Source organism: Chanos chanos, chromosome 3, assembly GCF_902362185.1.
Source record: "Chanos chanos chromosome 3, fChaCha1.1, whole genome shotgun sequence".
Taxonomy (NCBI): domain Eukaryota; kingdom Metazoa; phylum Chordata; class Actinopteri; order Gonorynchiformes; family Chanidae; genus Chanos; species Chanos chanos.
Window position 1 is genome coordinate 51,797,319 of NC_044497.1, and position 14,392 is coordinate 51,811,710.

At 39.1% G+C, this 14,392-nt stretch overlaps 2 protein-coding genes across 2 annotated transcripts; one reads left to right on the top strand and one right to left on the bottom strand.

Annotated features, from left to right (window-relative positions):
* The first annotated feature begins 447 nt into the window (after positions 1 to 447).
* On the top strand, positions 448 to 7,481 carry hpse (heparanase). The gene is made up of 12 exons (XM_030769159.1): positions 448 to 836; positions 1,072 to 1,214; positions 1,645 to 1,773; positions 1,928 to 2,101; positions 2,364 to 2,535; positions 2,992 to 3,039; positions 3,381 to 3,474; positions 3,651 to 3,757; positions 4,325 to 4,439; positions 6,504 to 6,628; positions 6,796 to 6,948; positions 7,236 to 7,481. The coding sequence occupies exons 1-12, from the start codon at positions 610 to 612 to the stop codon at positions 7,390 to 7,392; spliced, it is 1,644 nt and encodes a 547-aa protein (XP_030625019.1). The 5' UTR covers positions 448 to 609; the 3' UTR covers positions 7,393 to 7,481.
* Positions 7,482 to 8,119: 638 nt separating this feature from the next.
* On the bottom strand, positions 8,120 to 9,447 carry LOC115806548 (myosin light chain 5-like). Its single transcript, XM_030767329.1, has 6 exons — positions 9,334 to 9,447; positions 9,079 to 9,154; positions 8,758 to 8,862; positions 8,485 to 8,563; positions 8,299 to 8,347; positions 8,120 to 8,221 (listed from the first exon to the last, which is right to left on the bottom strand). Exons 1-6 carry the CDS (start codon positions 9,367 to 9,369, stop codon positions 8,120 to 8,122), a joined length of 447 nt encoding a protein of 148 aa, XP_030623189.1. The 5' UTR covers positions 9,370 to 9,447.
* Positions 9,448 to 14,392: the final 4,945 nt, after the last annotated feature.

The following is a 14,392-nucleotide window of genomic DNA, read 5'->3' on the forward strand; positions in this document are numbered from 1 at the left end:
TTATTTTAGATTTCTAAAATGTATTTTGTATATTTTACTTTGCTGTCTTTGTGTACTTAATTGATGTGCCTGCACGGTCAACTCAAATGAAACGTGCTTGTTTTTTTTAAGTGTATGAGTGTTAAAAGTCAAATAAAAATGAAAGCCTCTTGAATATATGATTAAAGCTGTTTGTTCATGCGATCATATTACTTAGCCTCCTTGTCTTTAAGTGTTCTGCATGAAGTTCATAACCAAAGTTTAACACAGGACGTGGCTGTGGGTTTTCGCACATTCAGCATCATGAAAATTTGAGAACGCATCGCACTTTGTAGTGTCCTGTCCTCAGCAGCTGACTTGCTTTCAATAGCATGTAACGCGCTCTTGCTCCTCCCATTGTAGCCCGCTCGCCTTGTTTATCCAAATAGTGACATAGAAGCGTTTCTGTTGTTAATGTATACCAGGAAACATGAATGGGCAGCGGTGAGTCAGATGGCTTCGTTGGTTTTGTGAAAAGAACCCGGCTTGAAAATAGAGACATTTTATTTTGTTGGATTAAATGTTCTATCTGCGAAAAAGGAAAACTAAGATTCAAGAGGATCGATAAACTCCTGATATTCATCTGACTAAATGAATTCTCTGAAAGCTCTCGTTTCACTGACCGCCTTACTTCTTGGCGTCTCCAGTCGAGGAAACCACGTCGAAGCAATTAACATGAGAAACACAAATGAAAGTGTTTTTGTGATTAAATTGGATATGGACATTTCTCATCCAACCAGAAGAGTGGATGAGCGTTTTCTTTCTGTGACAATAGATGCGAGTTTAGTCGCGGAGGAGAAGTTCATGTATCTGTTGGGGTGAGCGATACATTTTCTGTCGTCTGTACATTTTAGGTGATTTGGGAAATGACTGGGTGTGCTACCGTTGTGACCCGCCAATACAAGCAATGACTCCTTTCTCCGGCTGCTTCATGCAATACATTGGACACTGTTGAGTCACTCGTGCGATACATCGTTTAAGACTTATAGTCCAAGTATAGGCCTATTGTCCAGTTTTGAGTTCAGCTCAGGAAGGATATGCTTTCTCTTGCAGGTCACCAAAACTAAGGACTTTAACAAAAGCTTTGACACCCGCTTTTTTGCGATTTGGAGGCACCAGACAAGATTTTATGATATTCCACCGACAAAATGCGTTCCAATCGAAGGAGTACATGACGAACTCTCTGTTCTATCTTGGTAATACTCATCATACGTTTCACTGCTGGGTTAACTTTCAAACTTTATAATTTGATAACACCATCATTTCTGACAGAAATGGTCTGCGGTGACTTGACTTCTACAAATTAATTCCTGTTTCTCAGGACGGGAATCTGATTAACAGAAAATCCCCATGAGAGCAGAAGTGTCTTACTGCATGCAGGGACTGATCCTAAGAGTGGCAGTTCCACATTTAAGTGTGTCTGTAATTTTCCCCCCAATCCTATACCATGCTCACACAAATTCTTTCAACATTAGCAATCACTATGGTTATCTGAATTTCCTGAATGTTGTCTTTTTCGTATTATGATTATTACGCTTTTTCCCTTTTCTTTAAACATATCATGATCATAAAAGTTCCAACTGAACATCAGCTATTAGGGTTAAGTGGCCAATGTTGTCCTGACAGGTGATATCTGTGAGAGACTTGAGCTGCCCCCATTATTGGAGAATCAGTTAAAGAAAGAATGGGCAGTCCAGACATTTCTACTACAAAAGGAAGAGTTGCAAAGAAAATATCGACGAGTAAAATTTTCTGGTAAGCTTGTTGAATTATTACAGTGGTATAAACATTTTAATGTTAATGTGACCCTTCTCTCTCAGGAACTAGTTCAGCACAAAGAATCGTTTTATGCAAAAAGTCTTAAAAGAATCCAGAACAATTAAATGACCTCTCCGTTTCTTATGTGTAGACCATGCTGTCGACTTGCTCTATTCTTTCGCGAACTGTTCCGGTCTGGACCTCATATTTGGCTTGAACGCACTGCTCAGGACCAGTGGAAATTCTTGGGACAGTCATAATGCTGAGAAGCTAATGGACTATTGTGAATCCAAAGAGTACTTCATGTCCTGGGAGCTGGGGAATGGTATCGAAACCTGACATATCTGTTCTCTTGACCTTTGTTCTTTCTGTATGTGTTTGCCAGAGGTTCGTTTAGTTAAGAGTGTTAAACAGATACTTACTGCAGCTTTTATCATGTAAGACTGTAAACATGTGATTTGCAAACATCTAATTTGCATAGTTCTACTTTGTAGGTGTAGTTTTCAGCCTTCAACTGCTACGCCAAACATTCTTTTACATTTATTTAGATGAAATAAGACACATCCCTCTAATATCCCTTATTTTAGAGCCTAACAGCTATGAGAAGAAGGCTGGGATTAGAGTGGACGGGACTCAGCTGGGTCAGGATTTTCTTCATCTTCGAAAAATTCTTCAGCAGTCAAAACTCTACAACTCATCAGGACTTTATGGACCGGACATTGGTCAGCCAAGAGATCACCGCAGAGATTTGTTAACGGGGTAAGAGACTGCAGGTATTACTATTACTGTTTTTTTAAACAGGCATTTCCACCACAAGCACACCCGAACTGAATTTCATTACATTTATACTGTACACTGAAAGCATTTTACAAAGCTAGGATAGTCTGTCCATCTTCTAGACAGCTGCCTTTCTGCAAGACTTTGATTCAACACTAATCTATCACACCTGAATACAATTATAGTAGCTTCGTCCGGACTTTGATTAAATGAATGAAGGATATCTTTGTGTAGGGCTTGTGTAAAAGCATGCACACTCTTTGACTTTCCAGGCAGGACTGGCCCGGTACTATCCAAATAAACCTTTTAAAGACATTGGTTGCGTAATATTTGAACTTTCAGGTTCATGAAAGTGTAGTTTTTTGTTTTTTTTAACCATGTGCATAAAAAAATGATTGTCCAACCACAGATAATTCAATATAACCTACACCTCTACAGGTTTCTTGAGACTGGAGCTGAAGCAATTGACGCATGTACCTGGCATCAGTAAGTTACAGTACTCCTCTGTTAGAGGACAGAGCACTCCAGAAGTCACATGCCTGGGGCATGAGCACTTACATGCTAAACAAACACACCGTCAGCTTTAAGACTCTCCCGTGAAATTACGCACGTGGCTTTACCACGTGGTCGGGGGGGGGGGGGGGGGGGGTTGAATTAGGAAAACTGCACAACTAAACAGAAATCAGCCTTAAGTTTCATTTTGTAAGAAACTAAAATCTGCTTACAGAAGATACATATGCGCTACTTAGATGTACAAGCTTTCTCTCATGTGTTTCAAATGTAAAAAAAAAAAAGTCTAATTTTTTTTTTATTATTATCATTTGCAGTTATTATGTCAATGGTAGAGAAACATCTTTGGAAGATTTTCTGGATCCAGCAGTACTTGACACACTGGCCTCAAAAACAAAAGAGGTCTTCGAGGTAAAACTGAAAGAAAATTGACCTTTGTTTGTGCACTGAACAGTAAACGAGAAACCTTCCATCATAATACAGCTGGACCGAGTACCGATAACGATTTTAACACAGGTTAATGTTTAGTAAGTTTATGTTTGATTTCATCTCTTAAAGGTTGTTTTTTGTGCGTTTGTGCCCCTCAGACCATTAACACGGTTTCCCCCGGGAAGAAAGTTTGGCTTGGAGAAACAAGTTCAGCATATGGTGGTGGAGCGTTGGGGCTCTCTGACTCTTTTGTTGCTGGTTTCATGTGAGTTCACTGATAAAAACAAAGAAAGCAGAACAAACACAAATTTAGACACATTCAGTTTACTCAACATCAGAATGTTCGCTTAGCAGAACCTATGACTGATTATCTCATGTAGAGAGTTGCAAAACTATAATCTGTGATAGCTTGAACATTTAAGATCATGAATAGCTAAAGAAGCTAGATTTATTTGAGTAGGTTCGTTTTCATGACAGTTAAACATTTGCTATTTATATCCGTGCTTTAGCATGCAAATTTACCTCTCAGATTCCATGTGACATTTAAGTATTGCCACATTCAATCTGATGAAAATGGATGTTGTAAATGCCTTTTTGTACTAGACGTCTTCCTTATGAAGGGTAAAACATGTTTGTGATTGTATTTTAAAAGCGTAACCATTTAGCCAGTTTTCTTGTTTTTATTCCTGTAGCAATTTCTGCTTGACACGCCAGTCGACCCATGTGCCACAAAACGAGTGTTTTGTTTTTCTTGCGCTGAGTAGTTTAGCCAGGTCATTTTGAACACCGCAGATACCCAGTATTGGAGCTGTGTTGTTTTTATTTGAATCAGGTGGCTGGATAAATTGGGACTTGCTGCAAAGCTTGGTCTGGATGTGATTATGCGACAGGTTTTAATTGGCGCCGGTACATATCACCTGGTGGATGATAATTTGGATCCTCTTCCGGTGAGTGTTTCGTGTACCTGTGTAATGATTGTTTTAAACTACCATCATTGCTGTGATTTATTGAATGTACAGTGTGAAATGCAGCTCATTTTGGGTGTACAGCCAATTCTGAGAGTCCATACATGTTAGGACATGCCAATGGTATGCTACGGTGCAACCTATTTGGGTGTTGTGTCTCTTTAAGGAGACATTTGCTGAGATTTGCTGCCATTGACAGAGTCAACTTTTACAGAAGATTCAGTGCGGATGAAAGGGGAGGGTTGAGAGTATATCTACATTCCTCCTCCCGAGTATTTTTGAAGTCCAGCCTAATTTCAAATTACATGACGGTTGGCGTCATGCCCTCTTTGTCCATTTAGGGTGCTGACTGTCTTTAAGGAATGACCTAGCAGGTGGCCAGGTTTGTCCCATGACAGCAGTGAGCTTGCAGCCTGGGGGGGCAATACAGGATCTGGAGCAGTAACATCCTGAAGCTTTTCTGGTGTGTGTGGTTAAATGAGGCCAGTTCAATCAGTACAATATTTCCTCAGCTAAGCAGCTAGAACCTAATGTTGGTTTAGCCAGTACTTTCCTCGCAAAATAGTTTGGAGGCATGGAAGGTCCTGAGTTCATTTGGGAAGCTCAGATTTAGGAGCAGAAGAGATATCCCATTTTAGCTTCTCTTTGAAAAACAGCTGTCTCATTTGAGAAGGGTAGAGAGGGTGCTGAGGGATTTAATGTATGGGAGGAGGTGTGGTCAGACCGTGTATCTAACTTTGTGTTAGAGGTATCCCAAGAGGTTATGCATAAGCTTGGAATTAAACATGTAACATCATCAGCTGATCATCCACAATCACAAGGAGAAATAAAAAGATACTATTGAACTTTAAAGATGGTCCATGCATACTGTGTTCAGTTCCCTGGAGACTGAGGTGTAGCTCTCCCCCTTCTGTTTGTGAGATGAGGCAGCCAGTCGCTTTTTAAGTCCAGTCTAATTATATGTCTGGAAGGTAAGGAATTAGCCCTCTAGCCGCTTTTTTTGATGGGAATTTAAATAAGGGTATCATTTAGTGAACTAGAAACTTTGGGGGAACCCCCGCCCCCCAAAAAACCTAGGAAAAAACAAACAAACAAAAAAACACAATTTGATGATGGATGGGTTTTGCTTTTGGTGGTTTTGTTTGTTTGTTTGCTTTTTTGAGGGGGGGGGGGGGGGTCAGGGTTTTTTTTGGTTTTTGTCATTTTTTTCACCTGTTGAATTGTCACCATCATCACTAAGCTGAAACAGTACAGATTAGGCTCACCCAGTGAGAAGCACAGACATCACGGTGCCTTGGAACAGCTTTTGGAGATGCCATCTGCGTTCCCCAGGTTTGGCTGTGCAGTCCTCCAAGCATCTCTCTAGTTTAATACTCACACACACATAGGCAGACATACTTACACACAACATGTAAGGTGGTATCAGGTAAGGGGAGCGGCCTTAACTAGATTAGCTGTTATATTTCCCTAGACCATGAGCGTTTATTCATTTAGATTGGTGCTGGTTGACTGCCTGGAATTTTTCCCCCTAACAATACGGTTGCATAATCTCTCCAGTTCTTTGTGAAGGACTTCACTGTGTTCCTTGGAACTTTGAACATGTTAAACACGTTGTATGGAAAACCATAACCAAATCAGACCAGCTTCATAGAGTCTCTTGTCTTTCACGTCCTCTGAAATCATGTTGGTCTGTTTATTAAGTTTGTAGACATCTCACAAGGAAACTGGATGCATTTGAACTCAGCTGGGGTGTCATAGCAATGGACGTGAATACTTATATGCACAAGACCTGTGATGGTTGTATTTTAAATTAAATATTACCAGTTACTATGATCTGATACTATGTATTCAGTGTGGTTATAAGTAACAAATGTCTGATGGAAATGTATCTTTATTGGAATTTTTTATTGGGAACAGATACACGAACACTTTCTGAAGGTACTGCATTTCAGGCATGCTTCATGTTTCCTGACTCATTGTAGGGTCCTTGTGTAAATTTCTCTTTGTTCTTGGTGCTATTAAATCATTCTTGTGTCTAAATGGCAGGACTACTGGCTGTCATTACTCTATAAGAGGCTTGTTGGACCTGAGGTGCTTAAAGTGGAAGCTCTTTCAAATTCAAAACAGCCAAAACGACTACGGGTATATCTCCACTGCACTAACAAAAAAAGGTACTTCACATCAAAGTTCCCGAAAGTATATTTTTTTTTCCCCCCAGAGAAAACTGTTTCATGTAGTGACCATTCATTTTTTCAAAAGTGGTCACTGCATGTTTGATCTGTCCAGCAAAAAAAAAAAAATGTTTGAATAAACTTTTGACCGTTTCTGTGCTTCTCAGTACACGCTTTAGAAAAGGAGCCATCACCCTGTTTGCATTAAACCTGAGCAAGAACCCGGCACTGATCATCCTGCCTTCCCACATCTCCAACAGCACTGTTGAGGCTTTTGTTCTTGAATCAGCTGAGTCTGGAGAGGAAGGACTCTACTCCAAGTACAGTGTCTTATACACACACACACTCCTAATGGTGTCCTTAAAGTTAACTGTCAGTATGTGACCACTCTGTCAGTTAATTCCATCTGGGCTCAAACAACCAAAAGAAAGAGGATCCTGCAGCATAATAGCGAAGTTTTGATGAAGAGTAGTATTAATGGTATCAGTAGATGTAGTATTAAGTAATGTGTAAATTGCTTAGTTGTATGTATTCACTCATCATTGACTTGCGCAGAAAAGCTTCATCAGAATGTTCTGAGTGACATTATGACCTTTGTAATCCTCAGGTCTGTCAAGCTGAACGGAGAGGTGCTGAAGATGGTGGATGACAGAACTCTGCCTCCACTGAAGGGCTCTGAGCTGTCGCCCGGGGAACAGCTCAAGGTTCCTGGTTTATCGTTTGCCTTCTACGTGCTGAAGGACGCTCAGGCAGCGGCGTGCTGATGGCCTTAGAGAACAGGCCTGACATACCTTGTTTTTTCAGGGAAAATGAATTCAGTTTAAACATTTGAAGCAGGATGTTGCACTGTGAACTGCTGTATACGTACGCCAAAGTATTTATCTACAGGGGCTATTTAGATTTTGTACTGTGTTGTTTACTGCGTTATTTGTACTGTGTTGTTTACTGAGATACTGTGTTGTTTACTGTGGACTGAGATGTGTTTCTCTGTCCTTCGATCCTGTTTTTGATACTGAGATTATTAGAGGGCATCAATTTAATTCATTATGCCTTAATACAAGGTAAACTAATATCATTTGAATGATTCAAATGCGTCAAATTGATGTTTTCACGGATGGCTGTCTTCCAATGCTGTACTATCACGAATGTAAATACATTGTGTACATTCATATTGATTGTTTATAAGACTAATAATTTCCTTTCAATTTGGGGACTGTACACTGGAGAACATTTCCTCTTCCAAAAAGCTGTTTGATATGTTCACAGATTGTCACTCTCTCAAATTGTAATCATTGTTTTAATGAAAGTTTTATGAAGTTTTGCTGTCTGAGGACTCCCTGCTGCTGTATGCTCACTGATTTTATTTTTATTCTTTTTTTGTTTTTTGTTTTTCATTTTTGTGAATTTTATAACATTTAAATTTGGACTCAAAAGTAACAAGGCGGACATTTATTGACCATTGACACAGCTGTTTACAACATTAAAGTTATCTCACTCTTCTTGTTCTTCTCCATGTGTGATGATGTAGCAGAGGGATTTGTAATCCAGGTTTCCTGCTGCATCAATGTTGGAGGACTGGAACATCTGCTGTACCTTGTGATAAATCATAGTAATCAGGTTTGGCTTGACCTACTAGCAAAAGAGGGTTGACATACACTCTAGCTTCTTACCTCTTCTGCTGTAAACTTGTCTGCCTGTGTCATTAGCAGGTGTTTTAGTCTGTAGTTGGGGAGAAAAAACAATTTAAAAAAAAACTTGGGTTATGTGTAGCCTGTGAATGATTTTTTTTTGATGAATTTGTGCACAATTACCCTCTCATTATGTTGATGCACTTATTGTTTAAAAAGAAAACTTACTCATCTTTATGTATATGGCCTTTGGCCTCAGGATCAAACAACTTAAAGGCATTTAGGATGGTATCTTCTGGATCTGTGCCTAAAATGAAAAATTTCGTCATTTTAGATGCCATGTGTTTATGTGGAGACTTTTTCTAGTGTTGATGGAGTGTGTGAAGTTATAGTACTGTCCTTGTTCTAACTTTTTGTTGAAACAGGCAGTCTTCCTTTACAATGCCAATTATTTGCGCACGGAATTAAAGACAAAGGATGGTATTATATTGTTAAACTCACCATGAAGTTTCTCTCCAAACAGGTTGAGGAACATGGTGAAATTGATTGGACCACTTGCCTCCTTTAGCATGTCCTCCAGCTCTTTGTCTTGAACATTAAGCTTACCTGTGAACAGAGGTGTGGAATTAGAAACTCAATGCATTCAGGAAAAGATATTAAATCACATGTAATTTCGCTCTCTAGATGTTATTGACTGAGTTCAGCAGCCTATTAACCGAGGAAAATAAGGCCTAAAATATTTAACACTTAAGGGTAAATACACGTCAGACCCTCTTGAATTGTCACCATAAACTAAATCAATAGTCATTGTGAGAGACTAACCAAGAGAAGCGTATGTGTCCTTTAGGTCCTCTTTGTCAATAAAGCCATCTCTGTTTTGATCAATGAGAGTAAATGCCTGCGAGAAAGATATACTTAGCGAAACTTGCAAAAGCAATTTCATCTGTACCAGACCGTGAGATGTGCAGTTACTTCTCATCGATATGATTATATAGGATGTCACTCCAGACACAGCAGAAATAGCACTGGCCTCAGGCGGACTGAATGGGGGAAAATGAAGGGTTTAGTAAAAGTCACCTCTTTGAATTCTTGAATCTGTGTCTGCTCAAACATAGAGAAGACGTTGGAGGAAGCCCTCTGAGCACGTTTCGCTCCACCCTCCTTCTTCTTCGTTTTCCTGCTGGCCTGTGAGGTGGAGTTATGATGTGAAAAATTGATGACGTAAAAAGAATATCACATGAAGAAGTTTGACAGTGATGTAAAGAACCATGTCATCTTCGGTCTGCCTGAAGGATGTTACAAATTCAATTCATCTTCTGTTTTTTTGCCTGCCACACACTGTGTGTGTGTGTGTGTGTGTGAAAGACAGAGAGAGTGTCAATATTTTATCTCCACACAGAGATCTAGTACCACTCAGAGTTCACACAAACCCATTAGTATTTTGCATTGCAAAACAAAAGAGGTTTGTAACAACACTGTGATGATGCAGACACATTTCTAAAAAGAGTACTTAAAAGGAAATTAAGAACACTTAATAGGAATTCAAATGATCATATGAATCTTACCATGTTCCACCTAAACTGATGCTGCCGGAGAAATGTACGCAACAGGTCAAAGCAGTAGCAGGCCACTTAAATACAGCTGCATCCTGTAACAGGGAGAGGGCTACAGACAACCATTAGCATCAAGTTTGTCCCATTGGGGAAAGCTCTGATCCGATGGGGAACCCACTCCAGTCAAAGTTCTCCATACATGGGCAGGTTGTCAAACAAGGCCTTGATCCTCCAGAGGTCTAACAAGTGTTGGCAATTACTAAACCCTTTTAAAAGCATTTGTTTTGTCCTATGCCAGAAAAACAGGTTTCAAAAGTACTGGCATTCTACAGGATTTCTTCAGTTTCTACCCAGAATGTGTTCATAATGTACGAAAGCCAGATGGTGAATCGTTTTCTTATCTCTTGGTCACGGATTTCAAAGAGTCCATTTTAAAAATGACTGGGAACAATTTAATATTTAGACAATCTAATCTAACCATTCAACGCATGATTCTGAACAATTACATTTCTAACCAGCACAGAACAGTGGCATTTTATTTACTTGCTTGCTTTATTGCTGTTTTTCCAGTAAGTATGTGTGTTATTGTCATATTTTGATTACAGCATTAACATGTGGTCTAAGTTATTCTGCTGACACAGTACAAATAAACAGGCACATCACAAAAGAGATGATTTCATAAAATTAATCACAGAGTGATACTGATTTACTTAAGATACTGAAACTACACACACAATGTATTCTATTCATCCAAAATCTCTACCAGACAGGCAGCTCCAGAACGGTCTAAAATAACTTCTAAAATATGAAATAGACCCCAGAGAGCACCTATTTTGGCACACTAATGATCTGACTGCAGCACTTCCAGACAACTGTCAGGTTGTTAAATGGGCTCCAGGGCTTTTAAATCTCTTAGCACATCTCTAGCCACATGGAGTCTGACTATATTACACTTTTCCAGGATTAGAGTACAGATATATTAAAAGAAGAAGAAGAAGAAGAAGAAGAAAAAGAAGAAGAAGAAGAAGAAGAGAAAAAGGGGGGAAAAACTGAAAAAAAAACTTCTCCATGATATGAATGCCTAAAATGGTGAAGAACTGAGCCATTCAGTTTTAAGTTTATTAAAAGTCTAAAATGAAATGTGCAAGAATAAATGAGAACCTTCAAAAACTTTGTGTTAGAAGACACAGAAAGGCTCTAGGTAACGTGTTGATTTGGTTATACGCCTATTATACTTTGAGAATTAAGTTTTTTTTTTTCTTTCTTTCTTTTTAAATGATACTAATTACAATTCTGCATGAAACTTGTTCAAGTGAAATAAAACTTTCATAAGATACTTACTTTTCTTCATAAACATCTACTGAGACTTGATTTGACACAGAATGACTCACACTTACGTCACACACTTCTGTACCAGATATATGCTCTTGTTTGGGCATCTAACCCTTTTTCTGTTGAGAATGGGAGTTGGGTTGAGGCTGGGGTGTTTTAGTCATTGCTCAGATCAGTGTCAAAGCAGAATAAATGCCTTGGTGTTTTGTGACCGGGAATACATCTATCATACAAGGAAATAACCTGCAAACATGATCGTGGCTGCATGGTCATGAGATGCATTGTGAAATGGGGCCACCAGGTGGAGACATAGACTCATCTCAAGGAAGCAAAGTTAGACACTATAAAGTGTCCTACATGATTTAAATTAGAATCCAGCATTTGAGGAACAGAATGTTTGTTGATTGCATAATTTGGCACACACACACACACCAACACAACTCACACACACACACACACACACACACACATACTTAGATCTCCTTGGACAAAGTGCAGGGGACTGAATATTCTCTAAAGACATTGTATACATCCTGACAGAGTATGCACTAAATAAACTTTCTAAGAACATTAAGTACATTATCTAACATTAATACGTACTTTTCTTTTTAGATTAGGTACAACTCATCTGTGTGAATTTATTTTAAACATTGAAAAAACAACTTTGGTAACAGTGCCACATCATATTATAATAAAACAGCAAATCCTCTCCATCACATAGTACTGGGCTGTTCTGTCCATACCCCACTCCAACCACCCCCCCAGCCCCCCTCCATCAACATGATAGCTTAACCTCTTAATATTTTCAAGCTTTTTAAGAGCCAAATGTAGCAGTACCCCACTGTTGTTACTGCTAACTTTGGCATAGCTCAAGCTGAAAGCCTCGTTGTAAGCTGTTGGCCTTTGATAATGCATGGTTTATGTGAGAGTTGGGAGGGTTGGGGGAGAGGGGGGTCAGTCTCCTGAAGGTTGTGCCAGTCAAACATCTTCTCTGTCTCCAGGGGAAGAGTCCATAGCCTGTTAGCCAATGAACACAAACTCACTCTCTAAACTGATGTATCAAAACTATGCTGCAGCACTCCACTGGCTCTCCATTTCATTAGGAGGCGCCGTCTGGCTACAGTGGAATGGGTTTTTGAGAGTGGCTAAATCAGTAGAGGAATCTGTTCCACTACATCGCCTAATTTAATTTAATCCAGCACTGCATAAGCAACCTATTCACAGTGCACCTAAAATAATTAATCAGTTATATGGATAATACATTTCAAATCATTCATTTAACATAAATAGATTTAAAGATTTATAACAAATTTGCCTACACATAATAGATTACACGCAAACAAGAGGAGAGAGAGAGAGAGAGAGTGAATTTGTGATCAGTCAGTAACATCAGCATTATGATTATCCTTATAGCAAAAGCAATGCTTGCAGTGCCAACAGCAATGAGTACCCACTGATGATGATGATGATGGTGATGACTGTTGTTTTTCCATTTTGCTGTTGCTGTAATTTAAGAGTCGGGCCACCTATACTTTCATCGTGGGAGTTCCGTGCAACAAATTAATTGAAATAGGCTCCAAACCCTCTCATGTGGGCTATAGCCAATATGCCATGGGGTAGAGTCCCTACAACTCTAATGATAATGATGTTCAGAAGCCATGTCATTGTTGGTAATAAGTAGCGTGTCTTCCGCACCATTCACATCCACTAAGCTATGCAATATACTTTGAAAAGGGAGGAGAGTAACGTGGATATTTGACTACGCCCATTTCCATTCAGCATTCTGGCCGTGGACAGGACTGTAGTTACGTCTTTAGTCAAGTAACAAGACAACACTGAAAAGTTGTCAGACATGCATATCGGCCAAGATAATGGAAGAAGATTAGTCGAGAGCTCGTCTACTCGGTTGACGAAGAACACTAACGTGTGAACTTTGATATGCAATGATATGCTACCTCAGTAGGACACGGTATCGACGTAACTAAAGGGGTGGTTCTACAGGAATGAATTTTGAATTGGGACTGCAACGCAGATGACAAATGGATAACATACACAAACTGGTTCTGGGACTATTTACAGGTAAGGAATAACTAAATAATAAAAATAGAAAGAAATATAGAGTGGCGAAATACCACAAAATGTTCAGTGGTTGTGTGTCACGACATTGTGGCGTTTTGAAGTGGGATGTGGGCCTGTCGCGTTGATGAGACTAGCTAAAGGGATACCTGTTACTGACATGTTACGCCTTCTTTCACTTTTGCCATAGCTAGAGAGTCTTTCTTGACATCATAACGCGACGAAATATTTGTAACAAAAAATTGTGTCGCTGACATCTAACCAGTAAGTTCTTTGAACACTAACCTTATAGTACTGTTTCCTTACTTGCAAATTCAGACAACCTCATATCATTCACATAGCCCTTTTGTTGACCCACGTGAGTTCAAGTGGTTTTGAAGATATGGTTATGCGCCGCTTTAACACTGCTCCTCTCTTTTTGATGGGAAATCGGTTTTCAATGAACTAATGTATGTGAATGGATAAACGTGAGCCTTCTCATATTTATCAAAACTTTTTTTTTTTTTAAATGAAAGGTCTAGCCATTCAAATTAAGGAATGTGGATTATGTGCAATCCTACTGATTTCTTGTAAGAACTGTCTGACGGCAAGGCTAAGGGCAGTCTGACAGACTGGCTAGACTCTTACTTTAGTGAATAAATGTAAGGAATTTTTCCATTTGGCTGTTAGGACACTAGACTTATTCATCAAGACGAATAAAATGTCTGATTCTGAACATGTCCCTTTTCATTCTGATCTGTTATTAAACATGTGCCAAAAATAAGATTCAGCACTATTATTCAACTTAGGTTTGGGCTGTTACAGATTTGAAAACTTTGTTGACTTTTGTGAATTAGTGCATTGCATTACCTGAAATTATTTTGGATTTTTTTTTTTTTTTTTTGCCACTAGCTGTAGTGCTGTGTAAACACTCACAGGCTCAATGGAGTACAACAAAAGAGCCGGCAAATCAGACTGTGTCCAGCAGTCTCCATGGCAACCCGAACAACTCCACAGGTAAACAATCTGGCTGTCCACTTCTCTTCCTCTTTCCATAAGGATTGCTATCTCCAAACAAACAAGTTCAAAGAACTTGTATGTTGCAGTATATCTCAACATATTACATCATAATGATATCTAAGGAATTTTTCTTGATCAGATTTATTAGACTGATTCTGCTTATATATATATATATA